Raw genomic sequence first — 20,533 nt, 5'->3', positions numbered from 1 at the left:
AAGCTTCTTTTTTTTTTTTTGGCTTCCAAGTAGTACAAGTCCATCTGCCTGCACTATTTCGCTTGTCTTTCAGAATAAAACAAACAAATAAAAAATAAAGCGTAACTTTAAATAAAGTGCGACTGCACCTCCTGGTTATTTTGTAAAGCTCGTTGGTCAGGCCTAACAAATTTCTGTGTGTACTCACAAATCCGTCCATTGCCCAGGTCTCATCGCTAATCCTGCTCAAGGAGCTGTGGGCCAGTGCTCTCATCTGGTACAGCAGGAGCATTAACCGAGCCTCCTGGCGTTTGTAGACTCCTACAAGGTGGAGGACAAGAAGTCGAATAAAGAGAAATGATGCCAGTGAAGAAATGAAGCCATACAAGTGTGGAAGATGAAAAAAAAAAGGGGGGGTTGGGGGGGGCAGGGAAACGCATAAAGGCAGAATAAAGAGAAATTGAAAAAAGAGCCAGACAGTTGAGGGAAGGAGGGAGGGAGGGAGGGAGGGGAGGGGAGGACACGAGCGATTCTTGAGTGGGCAGTTAGTCAGTCAGTCAGTCCGTGCAGCCTAATACATCCGTCTTTAGATCCAATAGTTAATTTCCACTCTCATGCATGAGATCATTTGGTGATTGACTGATTGACACAAGGCACCCTCAAAATAAATGGAAGTGACACACGGAGGTAGTGAGAGGAGGAGAGGGGAGGTGGACGAACGGAGGCAGAAGACAGATGATTTATAGATGACTCACCAGAGAGCAGAAACTCCATGCTACTGTCGGTTAAAGTTACATTGACTTTCCTCGTCGTGGCATTAAAGGTGGTGACTGTCAGAGTCATCGGCTGCTTCTGGCCTTTGTAATCGTAGGAACCCTTCCAGATGAAATCAGGGGCAAATACATCATCAGGAACTGGTAAAAAAAACAACAAAAAAACAAGGTCTCATTAGTAATGTCATGACATTAATCATAATGACATCATATGGAAATGAATGCACAGGTAACTAACAGTGTCTGCCATGAGTTTTATCCTTTAAATATCAACCTGGCATTTTATTTTAAAGCTGAATCCTGCACCCACACAGCCGAAAGGGTAATTAGATATGCAGTGGAATCAACATATCAAACACCTGATAACAATCTGTTCATTTAATTTGAATATTATTACATTCCTTATAAGCTCTGGCAATCTCAGTTAATGATGATTGAATACATTATGAGAGTGATAACTCCCGACTCGCTGCGTGAAATCCACAGAACTTTTTTAAGCAGTTCTTGAGTTTGGCAAAAGAAAAAGGAACTTTCTTAGCTCCTAAGAGCAGAACCAGCTAAGTGCATGTACTGAATACCAGGCAGTGAAAATAATCAAAGTCAGAATAATTACTTAGTATTTACTTGGCTAGGTAAGAAAAAGTAAGGCAGGAACTCGAGAGGTAAAAAGCTGCTCATTGTTACTGCTTTTAAGAGGATTTTTGTTTTTTTTGGGGGGGGGGGGGGGGGGGGGGGGTGTCAGAGCATCCTTTTACGGCCCAAATTTATCTTCTTGGGTAAAATTAAGTGCCTTTTCTTCTCTAGCTGAGGTGCATTCACAAAATTCTTGTACACACTACCTTGACACAAATTTAAAAAGTCTTAGAAAGACTGTTGAACTATACCAATGAAAACACTCATTTTAGCACAATCCCAAAGCCTCTGTTTAATAGGTGATATTATCCATATGACTTTATTATCATGTTGCCATGATACTGTTTTCTATAAGGACCAAGCAAAGTCCAGCTGACACTTGCGAGGAGTCAATAATACCAGTTCAACCTATAAACAAAAATCTACCAGTACACTACTCAATCATCGATATAATGGTTATAACATGAGTGCGATTGCAAGAAAACATTTCATTAAAAATCATACCCACAGTCACAATTATATCTGTAATAGCTGCGATAATATCTATGTATTTATTAACATTGACAAGAGAAATGAAGTGATATCTTTCAGCGAAGCATGCACTATTGTATTATATAGTAATAATCAAAATATTGTGGGCAGTGTGTATGCCTCTTGACATTACCTGCTATATTAATTGTAACTAATTATATTCAAACATTTGTTCGTTTTATGTTCCTGGAAGAAAATATGAACAAACTTCTTGACTGCATATGACACAAAGAACAGCTATGGAAAAAGTCACAAATCGGTTATGAGCCAAGATTTGAGGAGGAAAAAAAAAAAAAGAAAAGACTGTTTGTTTTCATTACTGATTCCAACAGGAGCATCTCTACAGTTTGTATAATTCAATACTCACCAGTCATTTTAGGGCTCGGTGTCCCTGGCACAGGTTTGACAGCTTTCTCGTGTGACTTCGAGCCGGCTACAGAAGAACATGAATATGCATGTCACAAGATGTCGTCATTCATAGTACAATCTAACAGCAAGAAGGTTTTTCTGAGGCAAACACTGATTAAATACAGCATGTCGCTTGTACTAAACTCTGTCTTGTCTTCTTAAGATCTCTGGCGGCTCAGGACAAACATAAACATCTATGTAACTTCAAATAAGAAATGAAACTGAATGACAATACGTTGAGCTGGGTTTACAGAAAGACTGTCAACACGCCCAAAATTAATGTAGGATTAATTAAATGTGTTCTCAAATGTAAGCCAGAAACAAACAAAAAAAAAAGAAGTAATTTGCTTCCTTTTTGCATTGACACAAAAGCGTCTTCTGGAACATAACCTAGACTCTTTTCCTCTTGTAGCCAGATCGGTGCCAAACACGTACCTCTGCACACAGGCACCTTGCCAGTCCAGCTGCCGTCAGAGCGGCAGACACGGTGCTCTGACCCCCCAGAGAGGAAATAACCCGGCTGACAGGAGTACACCAGGGTGTAACCGTAGGAGGGGAGGTCCAGACCTGTGACGTCGGCGTTGGCTGGACTCCGCGGCTGCTTGCAGGAGTGAGCTGGGGATCAAGAAAAGGGCAAGCCTGTGAGCATACATAAATTAGCGCTCGGACACACATGGAATGGACACACAAACACAAGATTACACACCTAAGTGTACAAATAAACTGAAGTAAACAGATAGATGTGAGATAATCCTCCGCCTCAAGGATGGAAGAAAAATAAGCAGTGAAAAGATGCTATTGGTGGTGGCAGTCGAGTGCAAGTCCTTTTCTCAATACGATGACTTAAGTCAAAACAATAACTGTGCCAAATGACCTGAACCGCAGCTCTCGTCTCATCATCTGATGCTGTGCCAGTGCAGTAGAAGGTGTGGCTGGACTCAATATAATTCAGCCAGTCACTGACAACACCAAGCATCTGGTGTTGCTTTGTGTTTCCTGAAATAATCAAAATGTTCAAGGGCAAGAGCAAATTCAACTAAACCCACTGGTGTCCTCGCAAAATAGTGCTGAACTAACTGTCACCGTAAATCTTGCGAGAGTGTTTTCCATCATGAGAATGTGCGCAGAGGTTGGTGGGTCACACACAGTCACGGCCACTTGAAGGAAGCGGAGTGCTGACTAAAATTATAGGTTTCTGAGTGCAGACTGTGTCATGGTCAGACCTCTCAAGAGAGTGAGCGCGCTGAAAACCAACAACAAAATCTGAATCAAATAGTCTCTTCAGAGTGTATTTAGATCATTGTGTTTTCAGATTCGCTCTTGAGTACTGCAAATTATACTGAAAACATATTTTCGACCATCAGTCTACTCTGAACAACCTTTATACACGAGGCAAACACCTTGTATTTAGAGGCTTTACTGTGGCTGCAAACCATGCTTAAGTGTGGCCTCTCCAGTATTGCATCTATTCAAACACAAGCTCTCGATTATAAGAGGACCCCTTCCTTTTAGAAGGCTTGTATTTTAAAAAAGTTTTGCAGATCAAATCTTGTTCATATTTGTTCAATTTAAATACTGACAACTGGACATGCATGGACACACCAGGGGTGTGTATTATTAGTATATTTGTTACACAGATCCCTAGCCTTGCTGGTTTCCAGCCATAGTAGCTCATCCTCACTGCCATCATTCAGCATTCCGAAACGTTTGACATGAGGTCCAGACTGTTGTGATGCACCTCAGCATAACACCAGTAGCTGATTATTAGCCCCTGAAAACCAAACAAAATTCGCTTTTTCATACCTAGTCAACATCAAAAAACGGCCTGTCTTATATTTTGACCCAATATGGTAATTAAGATCTGTTCACAACTTGATTAAGGTCAACCTCAGCATAGATTAGACATTCACACATCTTGGTGTGTGAAAATAACACAATTCACACTGCATAAGAGAACAACAATGGAGAGATGACGTCCAAAGAAGTCACAATGGATCTGAATGATATAAGTGCACTAACGCACAGACAAAGTCAAGACTGAGAGCCTTTTTAAATCCGAGGGCACCCACAGGAACATTGAGCTCTCTGTAACTGTGAGAAATGACAACGTTTGAAAACATAAGTATTTCTCAAGTTTGGCTGTCTGACCAAGTTAAATAAATGACCATGTGCAGTCTCTGTCAGGGAGATGGCCAAAAACTCATCGATCAATCTAACAGGGCCTCAAAAGTTCCGACTGGAGAGGGAGAAAAACCTGTTGAAAACCATCTGAGTAGCACTCCATTAATCAAGCACTTAATGCAAGAGTGCACTCTCTGTAAAAGGCAAATGCCTTCTTAAAATCCATGAAAAGCTTTTAAAGTAACTTTGTGAGCACGAGAAAAAAAATATTCCAATTCCAATTAGTCAAAAATGTATTTGAATAATTATTTGCGCTTAATAGGCAGCATGTTTTCCGAAGGCCCAGCACCACTATTGTGGCAAAGCATGGTGGTGGTAGCTACAGGGCCGCTTTTTAAGCATATAAGATGGAACACTGAGAAACGTGTGGAAAAAAAAACAACCAAGACTGGAGCAACTGCTTCAGTTTCAGTGTGAAAACGACATCCAGCCATGATGTGCAGCGGCTCCAGGACAAGTGCCCAGACTTGCGTCCCACAGCGCAAATGGACTAAGACCTGTGGATGGCCGCAATTGCTTCCCATATAATCTAATGTGACCTGAGAGGATTTGCCAGGGGGATGGGGGAATCTGTCCAAACTCTGATGTGAGCAGCGTGCAAAGATTTACCCACAGACACCGGAAGCTGTAATGTCTGCCAGAAGAGCAGCAGCTAATAACTTTATAGGGTTTGGATGTGAAAACCTATTCATAAAATATATTTATGATTTGCCATTATCAGTTACAGAGTAGACTGATTAAAAAAACAACAAAAACATTCATCTCAAAATCCTGTGATTCTGCATTGTCTTTCAAGCTTACTCTACTATTCTACTTGAAAAGCATGGCGCTTGTGAAGAGTTAAGTTAAGATGGCATCAAAGAGTGCAGTTTGCCAGCGCTGGTTGAATCAGAAGTTGATGACAAAAGCTGTTACTGCTGTGTTGCCAAAACACGGGCCTCTTATAGACCATATTGAATATTTTCTTTTTCTCATGAGTAGGCCGAGTATACTTGCTTTAATTTTTCACATCAACAAACTCTCTGCAAAACAAAAATTTATGCAAATCAACCCGCACCAGCAAAAACACTGAGGGTTTGAACACTGAGGCTCTGTGGCACAAACAATATTGTGAAAATAGTAGAATATCTTTGCAGCTTGTGAGCGAAATAATACGTTGCCAGCTGTCAAATGGGAGACAGCTGCAAACGGAGTCACAGTACCAAATCGGTCCTTCATGGCATCCTAATGACATTAGTGGCAATAGGGTGTTGAAGCAATGCCAGGATAAAACCCCGTTTGTGGGCTTTGTGGAAGACGAGGATACATGAGGAAACTCCTCTTGGTGGATGTCACCTCGGCTGGTGTTTGAGCTGGATAAGGTTACATGTGTTTATGCATGCCTGCATAAATAGTGCTCACACTGGAAATAAAACCGGCATGGCAAGGTGAAAGTGGCGTACTGAAATCTTGTGAGATAATGCTCTGACTCATCTAACATGCGGTTACAAAGAGAGAGAACACTAGGAGAGATTGACGGGAAAAGCACAAGGACGACGGCTCTGTGCGTGTTGCCTAAGCTCTTTCGATGAGGTGATGAATCTGTAACTCGGAAATCGAATGTGTTTTTCTTATTAAATTTGCAAGTCAAAAGAAAAACTACCCCATTCTGCTAATGGTAGATATAAAGTGCTGAGGCTTAAACAAATAGAGATAAATGTATAATACGCAAACAACTTCCCCCTTGCGCTGCAAATCTTCACAACTCATCTGAAATGACTATCTGTCGGCATAAGTTCGGAGGAGCTTCAGACTTTGTAGACTCTGAATACTAAAGACACGTACAAGGCCGATGAATTGTTGAATCAAAGGCATGTCGTAGCCGTCGCCGTGTCCTGCTGACAGCGCCCATGTTTATTTACACTTCTAACGGCCTCACTCCTGAGATTACACGAGGCCTCAAAGGGCACTTTTTTCCTGTCACACAGCAACATGTAATGTTCTCGGTTCAACTTGGTATCTCCACTACAGACAGAGTGCATTAGTTAGGGAGCAGGGGTACAGACAGGCGGCGGCAGATAGGGACAGACACACCGAGACAGCCCTGCTGATGGATTTCTGTTAGAGATGAGGGACTTGGCCGGCTTCGGTGACAGCCGGGCCGCAGTCAGGAGGACTAAAAGTTAAGTTTTTGAATTGTAGCAATGTTTTCCTCCTCGCCGTTTGCTGAGCAGCAATCTAGTTAGCATGCAGAGATGCATAAAGCTGCAGAAGCTATACTGCGGCTTGACGGAAGCTTGCATGCAGTTTCAAACAATGTTGAGACTGATGCTATCCCCAAAGTACTTTCTGCCATCAATCCCAGACTTCCACTGCTGACGTGAACACAGTGTCATTCTTCATTAAGACACTAGAAAGGTTGTGACAACACAGAGTAATCAGGCGATCTGGAGTGTGAACCTATGAGCCAGGAATATATAACATTTACTTAACCACAACTGTTGTCACGACTGCGGTTTTGCAGTATACTCATTTTATAATTCAAATTTTCCCACTTTCACACTTTTGTGTGTTTTATTAGAATAATTCCAAAGTTCTCAGAAGTTTTACCTTCCTCATGTTGCAAAAAGTCATTCTTTGACCCCCAGATTACCCCCGCTGCTGTGCCGCACCCTGAATCTCTCTGGTGCCTCTCAGTGCCACACTATCGTAATATAATATGCCAAAAATCCATTTATATTACATCTATCACGTTTATTGTGTTGTTAATCCCTGTTTTTGTTTGCATTCGCCAGCAGAGTGAGAGTGGTCCGCTTCACTTTTAAATCCATTTAAGTAGCTTGAAAGTAACAGAGGAACATTTAATCACAGAGAAAGGTATTTTAGAGGATTTATGGCCCAGTTGTGACTGAGGGTCAACACGGGGTGTTGGATCCATACAGAAGCACTCGAATACATATACATAACTGCTGTTCTTTCACAATGTATAATAAGTCAAAAGGCCCATGGGGCCTGGATCCACATCGTTTAAAAACATTTATAGATATCACTAGTGAAAAAAGCTGTAAATGAATGCATTGTTTTGTAATATGTAATAAGCGGAAGCTTGTTTTTCAATCTGCATTGAGGTAAATCTAATCCTTTTACATTCGCTGCAATAAGAAACAGACATCAGGCTATGCAAATGTATTCTCCAGTGTTACTTAAAGACAGTTTTTGTCCACAATGAACACCTCATTCACCTCTGCCTACAAGACATCAACAAAAGCTAATTGGAGTCTGGAGTTAATCAACCTGGACTCCATTAATGAAACTTTGAGCTTTGATTTAGAGCTACTTTCATGGACAGACTCGGTCCAGTCAGACAAAAACATGCAGGAAGCTTCAAGTGTCAAAAAAATCACTTCGTCATTAAGTGAGGTGCACTGCATTTGTTTTAAATGTAAAGTAAATAAATTAAGGTCAACTCTTTTATCAGCAGCACATATGCAGGTAATGAAGATTTTTCTTGCAAATGTGCAGGAAACCTGTTAAATAAAGTTTGCTGCTCCTGGTGAATTTAAATATATTCACAGTCAGACCTTAAGATTAGGCTGGAGAGGTCTGAAAAAGTTAAAAAATGAAAAACTATAATCTGTAAACCGTTACGATAAGGTAAAAATATTTGTCCATCCAATATTTGCCAAATTTGGGAAGTAATTTGCAATGGTGGGGGAAAACTGAATTCAGGGACTATCAAAGACATTTCTCTGTCTTAATCCCATGGCGACAGGCCAAGGGCAGAGGAAAGTCAACACGTTTTTCAGACAATGGATCAGTGCGAGAACAGAAGCTCCTGAAATAATATCGGCAGACACACGCGAAGCAAAAATGTACTTGATTAAAAGTGCAGAACAAACACTAAGAACTCCAAAATATCTGTGAAATATATCATTTTCTGTTCATCAGAGTTATCACATGTGACTGCTGGGATTTCCCCCGGTTTCTCTCACCCGCTCAACTATTCCCCAAGGTTTCATGCATCAGTGCTAAAACGTTTGACCGAGAAATTCTCGGCTGGGGCTGAAAAAAATGAGCCATAAACATTTTTTTTTCTTCCATTTGCAAAATTGAACACTATCAAAAAATAGCTATGTGGCACATAATTGTGCTTTTATTACTGCTACTTGAAGGTGAAATCTATGCTCAGCTTTTTTTAAAGACACCCTAGTTCGCCTTAATATCCTGTTTTCCATTTATGAAACGTTACAGGAAACGCACACTGTTTCTTTTATCATGCGGACCACACTCAGTTGAGTGATTTTTAAGAAAACTTCTTTCTCATTCATGAAAAAAGCTAAACCAAACAATCTACATTTGAGGTCTGTGCGATGTACATCAGGAAAAGAGATTAATAGATGTAGAAATAAGAAATTGGTAGGTAAGTTCTAATAATACAGTAAAAAAAAAAGCTATATGTTGTTCTGCATTGGGTTCTTAATGGTTGATTATCTTTTTTTTTTTTTTTTTTAGAAACAAAGGAAGTTCTGCTTTGAGCTAAAAACTCCAGCTTAGCTTGAGAACTGGCATGCGTAGCGAAACTTTAGGAGTTTTGAGCCAGAAGGGAGATTTGCACTCAATGGAATTTGCATGAACAAACAAGATGATTTATAATATTCATTTTGCAAATCCAGGGAACACAATTTCATTGCATTCTTATACAATTAAGGTGGCCACTCATCACATAAACTTACAGACACAACTTTCCTGGGGTCTCATTTATAAAACCTTGATTAGGATTCCGACTAAAAATGTATGTGCGCCCAAAAGCTGAAAATGGCGTGCGCCCCCCCAAAAAATTGGATCGGTAAAACTGTGCGTACGCACATCTGCACGCACTTTGCTTTTATAGATCGCAGTCCACCTGGAAGGTTGCGCAGTTCATATCCCGGCCTCAACACGCCCACTTTTTAACATAAATTGTCAATGCAATGTGCCTCGTCAATATTTTTGCATCTCAATCGGCCTGTTGATCGGCGACATTTGACGCTAAATCCTGACAGGAAAGATGAAGAAAAAGAATTTCACGGACGGCGAAATCGTCACGGAGGAGGTGGAGGTCAGGAATATGATATCACTTGGTGGTCACGGTAGTGGAATCACTAATAAAAGAAAAAAACAAAAAACGATCGGCAGCGTGTTGTCACCACTGTATCTAGTGTGAGAGCCACTGAGGGGGCTTTTCCACCGGAAAGAACCAGGTGCGAGTTCGGAGCCAGGGCCAGACGGAGAGGGAAGGAGACATTTTGGTGGAGACGACAGCAGACCGATAAGGTAGAGTTTTATCTGTTTATTAAATGTCTGAGTTAAAGATTTGAACAGGGACTTGTAAAAAGGCTCAGTGGACTTTGTGTTGTATCCTCACTAGATTTGGAGGAGGTGGGTGACGGGGAGGTCGTTTGTCTGCAGTACCGGTGCGCTCCGCACGTCCAGAGCGCATGGCGGTGCAGCACATCCATAGTGCAGCTTTATGCACGGCTGCCGCCCTGCTATTTATATGCTTACTCTGAAATTAGGCTGATTGTTGCACACCTTGGCACAGTTGATAATCGATCAGTTCTATCCAGCGCTCTAGATCATTTGAAGATGAAAGTTTGACATATGAACATCGTGCTGCTGATTCAGGAGTCATGGCTCACTAAATAAACACGTTTAGAACACTGCAGCTTGGCTGTTTAGGATTACGTGGACATATAAGTCTGATATTTGAAGATATTAAATGTATGAGATGAATCTGGCTTTAATTCTCCACATCACCATCTCCAAAATGTGCGTCCGCAAGGTTCACAGTTGGCGAATCGGTATGCCACATTCTCCCGCAAAGTTTATTTTTATAGATCACATACTTCGCGTGGGAAGTAGCGTACGCATCTTTCAGGACCTGTTTTGTGCGTAAGCAACCTTTATAAATGAGGCCCCTGGTCACTTTTATTGATGAATAAATTACAAAAACCCTACATTGTTACACTGAGCTGCAATTGGCTTATAAAATAAGTTGAATGAGTTAAGTCTTCACAACTCTCCTCTGAAGCAGAAGAGAGAGCGTTATAATAGTATTGCTGCTTGTATTTTGCACATTTACGAAACACTGAATGAAGGAGCAGGTTAACTTGTGCTTCAAGAAGTCGATTATAGCTCAGACAATCCACAGAATCCTGTGTTTCTCAACTCAACTGGCAAGGGGGTTAGCTCTGAAGGTAGCGGGGGATACATCGACCTACAGTAAAGCACTGTGGTTGTGTCCCAGACACACCTTTTTAGCTTCCTGACTCAGTGGCCTGGGTGGACTACTCAATTGTGAGGACCTACAATCTTTATTTAATAGCGACTGAAGCTGAAACTACATTTACAGACAGAATACACCTGTTGCCGTGCACTTTGATCTCAGTTTTCTCCGTTTACTCTCTGGTCGGCGCGGTCAGTTGCTAAAACTGTCATGTACTCATTCAAGCAAATGCACACAGCAAAGTAGTGAAGAAAATCTTGTGGCATTTTTTTCTGTTGCGGAAAACAAGAAGAGGCCCCATGTTGCCTTCTCATTGAAAATTACAGCTCCAAGCAGCTCAGTGAAATTTCACAGTAATTGACATTCCCTTCCTTCCACTATTAACTAGTAAGTAAAGCATTAAAAACAAGAGGAAATATTTCTATAGTTGAGAGTCGCTGCCCTACATTATGAGAGAACATGCTGCAATGGTACTGCCGGAGTTAAGAACTTGCAATAATATAGATGATTTATGTATATATCGATTTAAATTATTCATTTGTCTTTCACAATGTTTTTTCTTGATGCAAGGACAGTCGTAGCAAATAGGACCGACTATACATCTTATATTTCCTTCAGGATCAGTGAAGCATCCATCTATCCATCCATCTATCCAGAGAAGGCAGAACCACCATTAGATGCTGGTGAAAAGGTTTTCTATATTAAGCCTTTTTTCACATTAGTGGAAAATTGACCTTCATCTCCATAACAACACAAGTTGAAGCATTAATAGTTGTCCTTGAAGGAAAAAAGACATCTTGGTGTTTTACAATTTGAAAGCGCATCAACAAAACAAAGCTTAGAAGTTTTGTTTTCTAAACTCGAAAACAAAACCTTAAATCCCCTTTTTCTTGTTTTGTAGTCGAGCTTTCATTTTGTTATTATTTAGTGGTACTTTTCTCCTTGAAAATGCAGGTTCAAGTGAAGGTCCAGCTCCGCAGATTCATTTGGTTGCAAAGGATTTTGTTCCAACCTCGCACGGCAGCTGAAACTTATACAGGTCTTTGGATGTGAATTCCCTTGTTATTAAGAAAATCCTATGTGCCAGGCCCAGAAGTTTCTTGAGCTCCAACCTGCAATTATGCGGAAATTTCCCTCTGACGGCTATTTTATTTGAAGGTACCCATCAGGGTACTGGTAATACGTGTCATTAAGGAATCAGGGGATGTGCAGGATATCTTGAATCAGTCCATGCAGAGCAGGATGACAGGGTCACCAATTTGAAGAAGCAGGTAGGGGAGCTGAGGCTTGGGAGCTGTCAGGAGACAAGTCTAGACAGGTGTGCTTTTTGCTTTGTGGTCTGCTGTCTGCTGCTCAAATTTTTTTACTTCAAAATGATCTCTGTGAATGATAAGACTAGAAAATATAGGACATGCAATTGCTCTTTCTTTGCACTCAATCAGAAACATCCACTCTAAACATTTTCAGTATTTCTTTTCATCAAATCACAACCTGTAAAATCAAAACAAAGCACAACCAAATGATTTTCTGAAACCGTTGAATGACCCTGAACAAGGCAACTTTCCAAGATTCCCAGATTGTTTCAGTGACATACTGTTAGGTGCTCCTAATAAAATGTATGTACACAATAAAAAAAAATAAGACAGCAGGTACATACTCAATAATACGCAATAACTCTGAAACAGCCCCTAATAGAATTTCAACTGCGCACGCGCGCATGTGCACGCACGCACGCACGCACGCACGCACGCACGCACGCACGCACGCACGCACGCACGCACGCACGCACGCACACACACACACACACACACACAAAAGAAGATCCAGCAAATACCGAAGGGGGGATAGTACAGTACTTCTGCATCCTCAGCATAAAAGCCTCCCTGATTCAAGTGGTTGTGACATATTTGTGTGGCTATAAATTCAAGATTATAAAATATCATCTGGAGCAGCCTATCATCGCTTCACTTAAGTGTTTATACTATAAGTGCTTTATAAAGTGTAGTTTATAGCAAGACTTGAAGTGGGAATATTCTCATAGAAAGATGTTGCAGCTCAACAAGTTTCCAACACAATATATTGGAATACTTCGTGCCTTAGATAACCTCTTATCTCAGGTAAGCAAAAAAGCCTTAACTGCACAGGCCAAGTGTGGAGATGGTCAACAGTTGAGGTAGCTCAAACAGAAAGACAGTAATCACTTCACTCTCAGAGTGACGGCAGGTTGATTGGGGCACAAGCTGCAATCTAGTGAGAGGTCAGAGGTTGTGGCAGGATGGAGCATTTCAGAGAACTCGCACTTTAAAGAGGCATTGACAGGTTGGGGAGGTGGTTGAGGAGAATCACGAAGAGAGAGTCTCGATTTCCCAGCAATGCAGACAAACAGTGACAGGATGCCAGACGGGTTAGTGAAAGACTTGAGACATGAGAGTGATCTGAAGACACAGTGAGAGCACGAGGAACAAGCACTCACGGATGCAGGTAGGCTGGATGCCAGTCCAGGTGAGATCGGGCAAACAGAGCCTGGTGGTGGAGCCCTGCAGTATGTGTCCCTGTTGGCACTGGAAGTCTACTCTGCTGCCCACCTGGCCACAAACAGACAGCACACAAAGTAGACAGAGTCAATACACTGATGCAAATGCCAATAGGCTCCCAGCATCAAATCTAAAGAGCTTGGGAAAAAAAATAAAGCACTCTAAAGTTTTTTTTTTTTCTAATTGATTATCTGTTATGTCAGGAGGCAGATGGAGACTATTCCTGGAGGCAATGTCCAGTGTTCTCAGTCTCAAACTGATAGACAGATATTTGAAAGTCATAATCATCACTTTCTGGTAAAAATCTTAAGACCGTCTGTTATAGCAAATAAATGACTTTTTAAAGGCAGCCTCGACGTGGGTCTTCTTCACTCAACGCTGTCAAAATATTGGTGAAGTAGTTCAGTAATGCAGAAAAATGCAAGCCTCCAGTCATTACAAGCACTGATCCACATAAGCTGCTTTTGCTTTCATTTGGGACAAATTTCATATCAGATATTCTGCTGAATGTTTTGGAGAAATTGTTTGCACTTAACTTGCAAGTGACACTCTAAAAGCAACAGAGAGGAAAGAAAATGAAACTCACAGGCTGAAAGAAAGCTCTCCAGAGGCCTACTGAGCACACGCCAATGGTCATAATATCAATTTTATTTATACTATGATGCATTTTTGTATCGCTCATTTTATACGGACCCGCACACTGCATAGAGTGCACATTATCATTAACACAGAAACATGCCATGTGTTTCCACGAAGATACAGGAAATCTAAACTTTTCTCCTCTGCAGCCACATGGGACTGTTATGTACACACTTCACTGCAACATCATTGCACCCACCTAACATCATCCAAAGGAATAAATTATGATTCCACCTGGAAGATTCACTGGAAACTGCCCGTTTGAGAGAGAGATAAGTACAGTTTTCACAGTGAATCTGCAAACTTTGAATGGCACTTTGATTTGATGCTTCTGGTTCACACTCATCTACTTCAGGCTCTCAGGTGCAATAGCTGGTATTCTGCACACAATTCTTTTTTTTAATGTTGCAAAACTGTTAAATACACGAAGGTGCCTGTTATCTGTAGGATATGAAAAATTGTATCTTTCGGAGATGAAACAATCTTTAACATCGTATTAATATGCAGTATATAGAAAAGATGGACAACACAACATACCACTTCACCAAACAAAGCAAACTGTCATAGAACAATTCCAACGAGGAATATTGTGTGTTTGAATTGGATTCAAAAAAGAAAAAAAAAATGGTGACAGTGGTGAAGTATGTTATATTATTCATTCAATCCTATGTATCTATTGGAGCACATGTTGATTTTACCTTGAAGCCTGTTGTGTAATTCATGAAGCCATGCTCGGGAGTCCCTGGATTTTCACATGTTGTTCTTGTGGGCTCTGTAATGAGAGATGGCGGTGACAATGAGACATGACGAGAAGGCAAAAGTGAGAATATCACAAAGGGGCAATCACAGATAATGAAAAAGTCATTTCTCTCCAAAGCACCGTGTACCAAAGCACACTTGCTGAATGATTTGGTAAGGTGAAGAGAATTACCTTGTCATATTGACACCATTCTCTTGACTGAGTTCTTACATCAGGACCAGATGAAAGTGGCCAATTGATTACATTTCACCTCCAACTGCGTTTGGTGATTCATGTTAGTGATTTCATTTCTGATGACTCTTGAAAAATTTAATATGTTGAATGTCCCTACAAAAATCTGTTGCATGTGGTTTTGCATAAAGGTTAACTGAAAACACATCCCAATCAGAAACCCTGTTATTTTGTGGAGTTGCAATACAAGGACACAAACTAAGATTTGATACCTATGCATCGAGGTTGAGAACCGCTCCATGTGCCGTCCTCCTGGCACATCCGTGTTGGTGATCCCACCAGGACGTAGGGGGCGCCGCAGCTAAAGGTCACCTCTGACTTGAAGATGAAACTGTGGCCCTCCCTCCGACCTTTGGGGGGCATACCAGGATCTCCGCAGAACTTGGCTGGAGAAACAGAAATGTGAAAATGCTGACATGGCTAGCAAAGAGCCAACAAATCCAACAAAAATGCACCGGTGTATATCATGTACACTATATGATGTATATGGGAGAAACATTATATGCACCGCCTTGGTGTGACATGCCGCACTATTATTCTGCCTTAATTTTACAATTGTCACTCATCTGCAGTATTCAACAGACTATTCAGCCAGTTCATAACTAATAGGGTGTGTGGGCTATTGCTGTATTCATATACAATGAGATCAAAAGGGCCTATAGTGGGGTTTCATTATTGCTGCAGGACTTGTGGTTTAAAAAATGCTTTTTTATGACATCTGATTCGAGCCCCCACTGCTAAAACCGTTGTCTGATTGTATGACTTGAAAAGTCTACAAGGACTGAATCATTTCAATTGAGCGGATATCGTGCTTGGTGCATAGTCTGTGGCTCCCATCTTTATTACATGTGTGCAGATGTATTGACATTCCTGTTTCAGGGTGAATTGCTCCTTCTAATCATTTTTTTTTCTTTGTTGTTTCCAACAATCAACCTTGCTGGTGAGTTGCTACAGCAGGTATGCACGTCTTCATCTTGGTAGCAAACAGGGAGTGAGGAAGGTCATGGCTCTCAATTTGAGATCAGAATAATTAGCAAGTGAAATATTAATTCATTTGACAGAGCCTCCAGGTTAACTCAACTGGAGCCATCTGCTGTTACTGTTGCTCTCAACTCCTCTTGGATGATATTGCTTCTTTAATGGGACCCAAGTCAGAGCTTCAGCGGATGAAACCCAATAGATTATCGCTGCAGCTGCTTCAATTTATTGGTTATGGTCATCCAATCAAACTGACTAGAATCATTTGAGCTGACTGGGTTTGATGGGGAGAAATGTCGACCCTTTTACGGTTGCCTAATGTATCGTTCTACCCATCACACGCTTTATATATACATTCATCAATCCACTATAACCATACTGAGTAGAAAAAGTTAGGAGCTGCAGGAGGTTCAGAAGTGATCAGCGTGAGAGAGAGCAGAGGCGAGGATGAGAGTCACAGCATTCAGTCACGCAGCCAGAGCACCGCGGGATCAAGCCAATAATAAGGCAGGCTGCTTCTCCAGACCTGACATGTGCTGCTGCGTGGAGGTCTGGAAAGTGAGATAAGTTCTCGCTTGCTCTCTTTCTAGAAGTCAGGAACCCACAGGGTCCTCACATAGCCGATGACTGACACAAAAGCTATCTAGTGAAGAAGGAGATTAGAATCCAGCGCAGGCAGGAATGACTAAATAAAGCCATTACTGCAAATACTGTTATCTCAGAAACAAATCCTTGCATTCAGATGTATCAGCTCCTGGAATAAAAATAAATAAATTAAATAAAAAATGTTTGCTTGTAATATAAATCCCTTCTGTACAGAGTGCATTGTCACTTGCAACCTCTTCAGAATGTGATAGTTTGCCCCTGTTTGATATGACAACAAATAACGATATAAAGTGTTGAAGTGGATCTGAAAAACCATGATTCTCGTCACTTTTCAAATGGCATTGCAAGATTTAGTATTCAGGCAGCATTTTTTCGGAAAGCTTAACAATACAGGCCACACAGGTGACATGCACATCAGTCATAAACTTCAAGCCGCAGGGAAATAATGTAGTGTTTTATGGATATATAAGAGAAATGGCCTTAGGCCAAACCAAGCTCAGCATATTTAATGTCCCAGTGTGTGCATGGAGGTGGAGGAGGAAGAGGGAGAAATGGAGAAAGAGTAGTCAAATTCACACTCGCTCCCTCTCCTTCCTTGATGAATTATCAATGCTTCAAGTAATCAGTATGCTGAGACCAGACTCAAAGTTGGGATCATACACATGTCGCTACGGACATGTGTGGTGGCACTCTGTTTTCCAGGTATTTTTACAAGAAACAAGGACGTACAACTTAATCCTGTTGGGCAAAAAATGCATATAGAGGTAAAGACATAGTATTTACAAAATGTTTACTCTCGCAGATGCATTGGATGCTCGACATTTTGGAGAAGTGTTTGTTAAACACAATTATACTGTATTTCTAATATCTACAGCAGTGGAACCACACAGTATGGCTAACAAACAGCAGTCCTGTGGTTTAAAACCTACTGCACTAAACTATTTTAATGAACTTATCAGGGTGTATAACAATTATGCTGGATGAAGCTAAAAGTAATCCCATTATTCATTTTGCTTCACTTAAATTCAGCTTTTTAATGAAGAATATCCACAGTGTAATGTACTGACTTCTCCTTGAGCATTATTTCTGTTTACACCTCTGTGGATGCAAAAAAACAACAAGGGCATGACTAATGTACTTATTTAAAAACATAAAAGAGTGTACGTATAGCAAAGGTCAGTGCCATAACGGCACAGTGAGGATTGATACCAACTAAGGATTTACCTCTTATTAATGTCCTGAGGATGTATAGTAACTACCATCTGAGAGTGCAGTAGATAGTGCTGTGCTGACATTTTAATGCATAGATAAAAGGCATTTTCACACTAAATATGATCAGCATTTTCTTCCCCTTGTTCCCATTTTCCCTCCCAATTATTTGCTTTAGTAAACCTTAGTGATTTACCACTGACTTTGTATATATGGCATAAGAGAACAAAGTTTTCTTTTTTTTTTTATCTATTTTTGAATGATATTTACAGTGAAGGGCACTCAGTTTATGCCAATTTTGCACAATCATCAGGACCTTGGTTCTATGTCACAACTAACGGAGCTATTAAATGTAATTACTGTGTCAAAAACTGTTTTTTCTGGCTTGGCACACTAAGCGCTATCATGGGAGATAAAGGTTACTCATATTGCTGCAGGAGGTGGCTTTGTTAGAAATGATGTGGAAAGAAATGATTGCACAGTGTGTTGAGGAATGGCACTTGCTCGTCATAACTGCACTAACACAGCTTTAAGCATGGTACATCGACCAAGGGGCACCCGTTCTTTTGAAACCAGATTACATCTTTTACCCATCGGAGCATTGTGAAGGCACTCATTATGCAATAGAACAACCCATCATTTAAAGTTCAGCAGTAGATGCATTTGTGGGGCGCACAATGACTTACTTGAATGTCCATAAACAAGTGCAATGTGGTGATTTAGAGCTGGAAATGGCTGCTCAGGTACTGTGCTTTTAGTTGAATAGTCACAAGCACAGCCAGCCGGTCAGCTGCCGTTCCGATGTTAAGCGCCCAACTGGGCCTGTGTTTGGCCGACTGGATACAGCCACAAGCATCAGCTACAGTTATTAGCATCAATTACGAAAAAAGCACAGAAGGAAATGGAGTTGTTTTTATAGTTGCCCAGCGGCCAGCGTGAGGTTTGAGATTGTTGTAACCTCACGCAACATACTTGAATTTACATATTACTAAAAGTCATCAATACAGTGTAGTCAAAGTAATCATGCTTCAGAAATCAAGATTATATATCACATCTTTCAGTGACTGGAGCGCTGCGCATTCTTACATTTAGTGACATTTGTTTTATTACACTTTGTCTGCAATAATATTCAAGACAGTTGATTCGGAGAGAAACAAACACGTGTAAGCACTTTACCCTTTTTAATATTTCGATTCTGTCTAGCGATATAACGCAAAAATGATTCCAATGACAGTGAGACACTCTTGAGCAGTCATGCATCCCAGAGGTGGTTATTATGCTTGCAAAGACAATTCTGAGAGGGGCTTAATGCAGTAAAGAGCATCAGACACTCCTCCTGCGTTTCCACTCTGATCATTGTCTCCATCATCAACACAGCAGCTTTCACTCCAGGGCGAGAGGTCAATTCACATTTTATTTAATCAAAATGTAAATTAGCGGTTGCATTTCAGGTAGCAATAATAAATTATTCAGTTTTGTTCTGTGTTACCAGGATCTGTACTTGCTTTTTTTGTGAACAACCTTTTCAGTGTTTCATAAAAAAGTCATTATGTTGCCAGAGGAAGGGGACGAAGACTTAAGCTTGATTGACTTGCAAACAACCACAAAAAAAGAAGGAAAAAAAAAAAGAGACCTTGATGTTGTAACTAGGGGCAACACCAATAATCTCTGTTCAGTGTCTCTGCAGGACTGTCCTATTCTATTTCTATCGTAATTCAGGTTTTCCACTCTGGTCTTGATGTTTGGTTCTATTACTTATTCATGACTTTCATTAATTTCATTGACTTGGAATTACCTCCTACAGGGGCAAGCAGCAAAATTGGTGCAAGGTGGTTTACCTTCCAGTACACAACTTAGAACCACGGTAATGAATGCAGGAGACGCATTGTAAAATAACATGGAGGTATATTGCTTTCAGGAGACCTTTGAGAAATTACCCGTTATGTCCCGACTTCCCCAAAGAAAAATGTAAAGTGTAACAACCTTGCCTGAACAGATTATCACAGCTCTCAGTATTCAGTGTTGTTGTAAAGTTCAGGCACGACAAAAACAACAGCACTTTCACCGTCTAATACATGAAGCAAAGAAGAATCATTTATACTGATTTCCCCAAAGATACAATATAAATTCCTGATCAAACGACAGAGAAGAGTGAACGCAACAGGATGTCAGACTCTAATTATGAGTTCTGCATTTCATAGGCTTGAGGCAGAAACATCGAGGAAAAAAAATGAAGCAACAGAAATCTGACCAACGCGATGTGCATGTAAACATTTAGGACATTTTCTCAGTGATTTCCATAATTATCACTGTAATTATGATGAACGTAGGAAACGGTGACTCACGCAGGCACTGAGGCAGGTCTCCGCTCCATGTCCCGTTCCCTGTGCAGGTAAGCACAGCGGGGAAGGACAGCTCATAGCCGGGTAAACAGCTGTAGCTCACGCTGGTGCCCCACTCCAGGACAGAGCCCTCCAGCAGGCCATTGGGAATTGGAGGGGGTGTAAGACAGGTCACCACTGTGGGGGTAGATGGGGGCAAAGTCATGAGACACAATATGTTAGAAAGCAGCCAGATACAGTGAAAGAGACATTTTCTAACTCGAGGCATTTCGACTGTGTAATTGTGACAGCACATAGAGCCTGTCCACTGAGAAGGGATGTGTCTGTAATTGCTGCATGCTGGCTATTGCCTGCAGCAGTAAAAGGTCTACAAACATGAGGGAGTTGGAGTTAAGGGTGAAATTCAAATCAAACAGTATATGGCTCTTGCTCAGGCATACCACAACAGTCAAACTATCTCCCGTGGGAATAGAGTTTAGCAGTCT

At 41.0% G+C, this 20,533-nt stretch overlaps 1 protein-coding gene across 1 annotated transcript in view; it reads right to left on the bottom strand.

Moving 5' to 3' along the window:
* LOC308114193 (CUB and sushi domain-containing protein 3-like) overlaps nt 1-20,533 on the bottom strand; it is a gene marked incomplete at both ends in the record, with an annotated part of 224,717 nt that overhangs the window by 4,047 nt on the left and 200,137 nt on the right. The window contains 8 exons of the mRNA XM_080470880.1: nt 188-300; nt 735-893; nt 2,284-2,349; nt 2,760-2,939; nt 13,223-13,334; nt 14,621-14,694; nt 15,126-15,299; nt 20,052-20,225. Of these exons, the coding sequence (XP_080327006.1) occupies nt 188-300; nt 735-893; nt 2,284-2,349; nt 2,760-2,939; nt 13,223-13,334; nt 14,621-14,694; nt 15,126-15,299; nt 20,052-20,225 (1,052 nt within the window). The remainder of the gene's footprint in view (nt 1-187; nt 301-734; nt 894-2,283; nt 2,350-2,759; nt 2,940-13,222; nt 13,335-14,620; nt 14,695-15,125; nt 15,300-20,051; nt 20,226-20,533) is intronic.

This window comes from Lipophrys pholis (genome assembly GCF_963383615.2).
Source record: "Lipophrys pholis genome assembly, chromosome: 9".
NCBI classification, from domain to species: Eukaryota; Metazoa; Chordata; class Actinopteri; order Blenniiformes; family Blenniidae; genus Lipophrys; species Lipophrys pholis.
This window is presented reverse-complemented; position numbering and strand designations above follow the sequence as displayed.